Here is a 7,500-nt window from a genome sequence, read left to right on the forward strand (position 1 = left end):
ATCCTTACATACGTACAATACTTATGGAAAAGAATTTTATCACAAGCAAATGAAGATTTTTTGTCGCAGATCCCCCTTTCTAAAAACATACAGGAAAATAGCTAATATCTAAAACAATTATCTTTTTATTTCAAATCAAAACAATTGCTTCAGTTCCACGTACTTACAGCAGTTACCATTCACAAGCGCCCCTCAACCAGTAAAACACTTCTCTAGCCCGCCGCAGACATCCTTCAATACCCAGATGGGAAGAGTGGACCATTTTAATCAGTTCTTTCCTGAGATTGGAAGGCAAAATGAGGCACTCGCCTTCGAACAGGAGACCATCTTGGGCTGTGAATTCATCTCTAAACTGAAAATACGGCTTGACTTCTGCTGAAACTTCATCCAGACTCTTAGGCCAACCTTCAAGAGCAACGGTCATGAGCATCTGAAGGTTGCCATCCGAAACAGTATCTTCTTTGAATTCTTTTAATCGCGCCTCTTAAATGGGAAAATCCTCGACAAGTACTATCTTCTCAAGCTCGTTGCAGTATTCGATCTGTGTGGGACGTACGTTCAAGTAGGCTCGGGACAGGGGATCAGACATAACCATCAAACTTTCTGATACTTTTAAGTATCCAGGTTATATCGCTGCAAACGCCATAGCATCCTCTGTAGACGCTTAGAAGCGGAGCCACGGCCCTTTTTGAGAACAGCTTCAAGAGGTTGATGATACGTTCTGACATGAGCAATGTCTCGACCGTACAGGTATGTATCTGTTGGTAGACCTTCGTGGAGTAGGGAGGCACCCAGTCCACTGAGTGATGCGTGACACTCAATTGTGACTTCACGACTAACATCGGACCAACTCTGGGGCTTGACAAACAAGATTCTTGGCACTCGAGCTCTGCACAGCTTCATCATGAATAGGCAGCCACCACCATTCTGCGTCTTTAAGCTTTAGTCACCTTAACGGTTCACAAACAGATGACAGCTAGGTAAGAACTTTGCTAAGTAAGTGACCATGCCCAGAAATCTCTTCAGGGACTTGACATCGGTCGGGGTAGGCATATCACGTATGGAGCGAACATATTTACGGTCAGTAACCACACCATCAGATGTGAGCTAAATGGCAATTGAGAATAGCGAAGTTTAATCCTCTGAGGATTAAGTGTCAGATTGACCACTCGACATCTTTGCAAAAAAAGCTGTCAGAGTCTGATAATAATCCGTCATTGTTTCATCTACCGCATCTCTGTATCCACAAACCAGGAAGTCATCGGCAATTACTTCTATTCCTTAGAGACCCTCAATTGCTTCATGCATCTTTCTTTGCCACACCTCAGGTGCAGAGCTGATGCCAAATGGCATCCTCTGCCACTGGAATCTGCCAAAGGGGGTGCTAAAGGTGGTATAGAGACTGGAAATGTCACTCCCATTTACCTGCCAGAAACCACTTTTGGCATCCAATACAGTAAACACTTTAGCATTGGTAAGTCGAGACGTCACATCCTCAACTGTCGGCAATGGGTAGTGAGAACGCTTAATAGCATTGTTCAAATCTTTAGTATCCAGACAAATCGGGCCTGATCCATCTTATGTGGGAATTGCCAGAACACTGGACACCTAGTCAGTGGGCTCTGTAAAAATTTTCAAGCAATAATTTTCTCAGCAACCACGTTGTCAAGCTCTTTTCTCATTGCCTCCTTCTTAGGGACAGGAATTTTTCTTGGGGGCTAAAGAACAGTTGGAAGATTTATTTTGAGTTGAATTTCGTACTCTCCCGGCAAACAGCCAATACCTTCAAATACATCCGTAATCGGTCCAAGCACGGGATTGCGTTTGACATCCACAATAACTACTAACTCTTGCCTGGGTGCCTCAGTTACATTATTCACAGAGTTCTTGTCATCAGATACCATGATCTTTAATAATAATAAGTAGGTAAACTTTGTCCACATATGTACCCCATTCAGCTCAAAGCCTGGCATCCGTAGCAGCCCTGTATCAGCGAATACAATTTCCAACTACATATCAACATACATTAAAATCTAATTTATTTTAAAAGAAACTAGTAGGCATTTTTCAAAATTTGAATTTACCCTTGGTAGAGATAACGTGCTGTTTTGCCTTGTAGAATAGTTCTGAATGTCAGAAAACTTTATAAAGTACTATGACAAATAAATAGTGCTTCATTGACAAAAGAAAAAGGAAAGACACGTCCATGGTTTCCGAGAAGCGCATGCAGCACGTAATTACAAAGGCAGATCCATGTTGTAGGTGCTGTGGTCTATTGTGGTCTTGTCAGTGTAGCAGACTACTTCATGTGATATCGCAGTCATCAAATAATGGATGAACTATTGTGTCGTAAACAAGTGTAGACTGATCTCTTTTATCACGAGACCTCTAATGCGGCCCATAGTACGAACTCTGCTTTCCATCTTTTTACACGTATAGTCCGCGGTTGAGTGCTTGCTTTTAAAACCGGACAGAGAGAATATGTCCGTCAAGTTCATCTTTAAGTTGCTTGTGGATTAAGATAACAAAGTTAGTCCGGATACGGGGTAATAATTTTTGGGATCGTCTTTTGCACGTGACTTGTGGAAAGGGATCACCTTCACATTTCTACCATGCTGCAGGGATCACAGTTTGTTAGATAGTCAAATTAAAGATTATGGAGTATGGGGTAGCACGAACATCGTCTCCTTCTTTAAGTAGCCGAGATGGACTTTGGTCAACCTTTCTTACTTTTCATTTTTAAGAGTCTTCATTGTATTGATGATGATCACTATAACGATAACGATGATAATGATGATGATGATGATGATGATGACGATGATGGTGTGATAGTTCATGCTATGATTTTGTTTGAATTCCTAACGTAGAGAACATTGCGGCGGGGAAGAGCACGACCCAATCCTCCATCTACAGTGACCAATACTCTAATGGCACATCAGACAAAGCAGTTGATGGGAATCCTGACCAGGAATTTAGGAATGGACACTGCTCACGTACTTTAGAAGATAATCCTGGCTGGTGGCGAGTGAATTTGAGCTATCCCGTGCAGGTCTTTGAAGTGCGCATCGTCACTGGGAATTCGCCCTTGTCTGACCGGTCAAATGTTACAAGGAATCAGGTCTACAATATAACATTAGGTGAGAAAAACACTTGCAGATATCTGCTTTTGAAAAATAGTGGACTGAGCTATAAATTTAAGAACAAGAGACTTTCCAAGCTTGACTCCAAGAGAATCATAAGTTAAATGTTTTGTTATTTACTGTAAAGAGGTACACATTTTAAAAGCTTTTTGTGTGCTCCAATTAAGCATTGGTTCATGGTTAGTGTGCGTATATCAAAGTTGTGGAAGTTATGAGAGCACGATAGAGGCCTAAGCATCTTGAGTGCGCTCCGAACTTCCCAAGTGCATCCACAACTTGATATACGCACAGCTAAAAGCATGAACCAATATTTTTATAACATAAACATGAAAAGCAGCTTTAGTGATTAAATTAATAATTCTCATCGCGGGAAACAGAAGCAAATAAACACTTTATTGGCTAATTGAAAAACAATTACACTGAAATTGGTGTGAAAAGCGCCCAGGACGTTTGATCTCCTCGCAGAAGAACTGGCTATCGATAAAAGTGGAAAAAATAAAGCCTACTCTGGGACCTTAAGTTGCCTTAAGCCACCTTAATTCCACAAACACAACACGCCTTACATTTAGCTTAAAACAGCTGAGAATGAGTCAATAAAGTAGTGTCAGATCAAGGGAGGCATCTTAATGTAAATGCCTCGGTTGATTTCCAAAAAGAGAATAATAGGTGGGGCAGGGGATTACGTCCCGATAACCATTTGAAAGGTACTGATGAGCCAGGCGAACTCCCGCAATAACACATAGGAGAGGCCAGAACACACAAGAGGATATGTAGCAGAGATACATGTAAGTGTATGCAGGAATCATGTAAGTCCTGATTCAATATCTGTGACAAAGCCTTTTTTTACCTTTGCCTTGCTACATGTAGCTCTAATGGAGACACCACAAGCACGGTTCTATATGTTTGGAAAGAATCGAATCTCTTGATTAATTACCTATTTAATTTATTAAAGTGCCCCTGTGATAAAAAAAATCACTTCCTCTTTTTCTCCAGATTTTGAAAGTGTGTTTTCTTAACACCTGACTGGCAAAATTTTGAGCTTTGACTCTTATCCAAAGGATGTTTACTTTGAGTGTAAGTTTTGGATTTCACGGTCCGCCATTGGACCCCACAGGGCTGGATCTAGGGAAAAGTGACGTCAAAGACTCACTAGCATAAAATTTCAGCGTGTGCATTCAGCTTATTATATATGCAAAACGCGAGTTTCAAATCTGAAAGCCCAAAACGCCTGTGTTGCATATTAATCCTGTGGCGCACACACGTATTGCATTCTTAAACAAGATGCTACGGGTAGCCTACATTTTGTTCCAAGGATTTTTAGCCGACTTCCTTTAAGTTCACAGTATTTCAGTGGGTTTTTTTTATGCTGCAATATCTTGGTAAATATCGTGATCATCGCGATTGTCTCTAAAGGAAGAGATACCGAGTTCGAATCCCACTTGAACTACCTTCTACGAGAGAGAGAAATATTACGCATGCGCAGCCAGAGCGCGACCCGAAAAAAATTAAATGAAAAAGTCCAAAGTCCAAAAACGGAGTCGAAAACTCCCCGATTCAGCTATCTCAAGATTTTAAAGTAAGTAATGGCCGATCATTAAGGACGGTGCCAGCTATCGTTATTGTGCATACGTTTTGCGCATCACGCAATCATTTAGTCACGCAGTGGCGATGTTTTTCAAGTTAAATTATTTGTTTCATCGATTTATTCGGTTGCAGTGCGAAACACATGTCTCTTGTAGCAAAAGACCAAAAACAAAAAGAAATCGTAATGGAAAGTTGTCTTTTATAGTCCATTACTCAACAATGAAACAGGGCCGGCTATTTATCATTAAAATTAAGAAAAACCGAATGTAGTAAATTCTTCGAAGACAACCACACAGGATATGGGCTCAATACTCTCAGTGCAATAATTATTATTGTTCAAAAATTAAAATTACCTCGAAGCATGAGGCAAGCATAATTTCATTGTTTTTGTTCTGTACAATCGGCTGCCACCAAGACTGACAAAATTGGAAAATAGATCGAGGGGCGTCCAATAATGGAAGTAAGTACAGAACAAAAATTAGTCAACAAATTTTAATGAGCTTCAAAAGGCCTTCAAAGGGCAAGTAAGCTCACCGCAAGAAACGATTGGCCATGCAAGTAGCGTGGTGATCACTTCGATTCAGTGCCGTACGAGTTGGATTACAAAAATCACGTAGATTTCTCACTCCAAATATCCTTGCATGTTACTCTGGTCACTTAAGAGCCACTTCCGAAAAAAAAATCCAATCTTTCCAAAGAATCAAGGAAATATCCACTCAAATAGTGAAAAACTTCTTCATTGTGTACTTGCCGCCATAGTGAATATCCCAGAGCGCAACACAAAAAACAGGTGCGAATTTCTTTATTCACCGAGGAGGGGAGTGACAAGATTGCAAAAAATCAATCCACAAAACGTTGAAAAAAATTGCGTGGTGACCCCAATTTTTTATTATATAAAATGAAACGTTTGAGGCCCATTGAAGTCGGGGTTAATTGTTGGGGCCCTGTCAGGCTCAAAAAAAGCTCTGTCTTCACGTTTTTGTGATTTAAAAACACATTTATAGAATCATCCGGTTGCGATTTGCTGTTCATTTTGAAAATCTTTGACATTCTTGTGAAAAACCTGTTTGACTGTAAAAAAAACTAACGTTTTTTTGTTCAAGCAAAAAGATTTCTTAGTGTCCACTTTTTCAAAACAACAAACCTAGTTATCTCTGAAAAATACATGGTTACCATCTATTTTCATTTTACATTCCAATAACCTAAACTAGGATCTACTTTTCTGCGTAATCATACCCTGAAGAGAAATTTCTTCTTATTAGGTGGCACCGTCCCTAAATAGAAAAATTCCAGTTCAAATAAACAGGTGTCGTTTTGAAATCAAGGCCTAAAATTATGGTCGCTTAGCGTTTAGTTAACATAGTTTTGAAATCCAAAGAAGATTAAGAATTGATTTTCTCGTCACAGTGACACTTTAAGTTTGGCCTGTACTCATTTTGACAAAGGGCTAAATTTCAAAACATAGGCTTGCTAGTTCATTAAATTTACCCAGGAGAACGAAAATAAAGAGGCTAATTTCACTTGAATTGCAGGTGACAGCTTCAATGTAGCAAAGAATCCAGTTTGTGCGCGTTGGGATGGTTCATTTGAACTGGAAGCATCACTTGTGTGTCACATGAATCCGCCAAGGAGTGGCAGATATGTTGGTATCCTCACAACCAGGAAACAGTTTCTGCAGCTCTGTGAGGTTGAAATCTTTGCAAAAGGTGCTTCAGTGTTAAGTAAAGCTGTGGCAGAACTGATTTACACAGCATTATCTTTTTTTTTTCCCGTGTAACGGACTGACACACTTCAAGCCTGCATCTGGTCGATTTGGGGAAGCTCTCACCCAAGCACCAAACATTAGTCTCCAAACTTGACCGTCAGTGAATTCAGTTTGCCTCATTTCAAAACATGGCAATATAAATAATAACTGATCGGTGCATGCTATTTTCTGACGATTATATCAGAGTTGCGTGAGATCAAGTGTTTATTTGGGATTTCAGATTGCATTTTTAAAAGATCATACAATGGCATTGGAGATGATCAATTGCAGAGAGTACATATCCTTTAATAGCTTTTGTTGCACTTATGAAACTCTCAGCTTTGCATTTACTGAAACTGCTTGCTTGCGTTAATTTTTGAATGTCCCCGAAATCGTACATTTTGCTCGCGTTTTGAGTAAGATTTAAGATTAAGATTGCGTAAATGAATTGTAGACATAATTTATAGAGAAGAACCTAAAGATCCTCTATGTTACGAAAGTTTTGTACAATCACACAATTACACAGCTGAGTATCACCCCTGGAGACACCAAATGACAATGTTCCACTGCGAAAATACTTCAAATTCCTCACGTCTCCTGAATTCTAAACCTGAAAGTCGTAAAGTAACAATTTACCCTTAGGCTTGTGCCAGAGAATGGAGAGCATTAAATGAACGGGAATTAATCAAATAGTCTCCTAGAGCTTGATAAAAGGTGTCTTGAGTATTGTGCTGAGTATTCTTTAGGGCCTATTCATATGAGCCCGGATGGCCAAGGCTGGCCTGCTTTCCGAGATCTGGCCTCACTTCTAAATCCTTTGTAAAAGCTTCCATGTGTTCATGTGAGAGGGCGAGTTGGCTCGGTTTCCGAGATCTCGGTTTTACCAACCGGGGTCTTGGTAAGCGGGCTAAACATTTTGCCATATGAACACCTCCGGTTACTGGGAGGAAAATAATACAATACATTTTCGTCATAAAATGGACGTTACCTAGTTTTTAGTTCTCTTTTCTTCGATAATGAAGCTTGGAATAG

At 40.0% G+C, this 7,500-nt stretch overlaps 2 protein-coding genes across 2 annotated transcripts in view; both read left to right on the forward strand.

The window, feature by feature from the left end:
* Window positions 1-7,500, forward strand: part of LOC138024925 (uncharacterized) — a 47,257-nt gene that overhangs the window by 14,798 nt on the left and 24,959 nt on the right. The window lies entirely within an intron of this gene.
* LOC138024740 (neogenin-like) overlaps window positions 6,145-7,500 on the forward strand; it is a 21,297-nt gene continuing 19,941 nt past the window's right edge. The window contains exon 1 of the mRNA XM_068871941.1: window positions 6,145-6,430. Coding sequence (XP_068728042.1) covers window positions 6,340-6,430 — 91 coding nt within the window. The 5' untranslated portion in view covers window positions 6,145-6,339. The remainder of the gene's footprint in view (window positions 6,431-7,500) is intronic.

The sequence above is a fragment of the Montipora capricornis genome, chromosome 11, assembly GCF_036669925.1.
Source record: "Montipora capricornis isolate CH-2021 chromosome 11, ASM3666992v2, whole genome shotgun sequence".
Taxonomy (NCBI): domain Eukaryota; kingdom Metazoa; phylum Cnidaria; class Anthozoa; order Scleractinia; family Acroporidae; genus Montipora; species Montipora capricornis.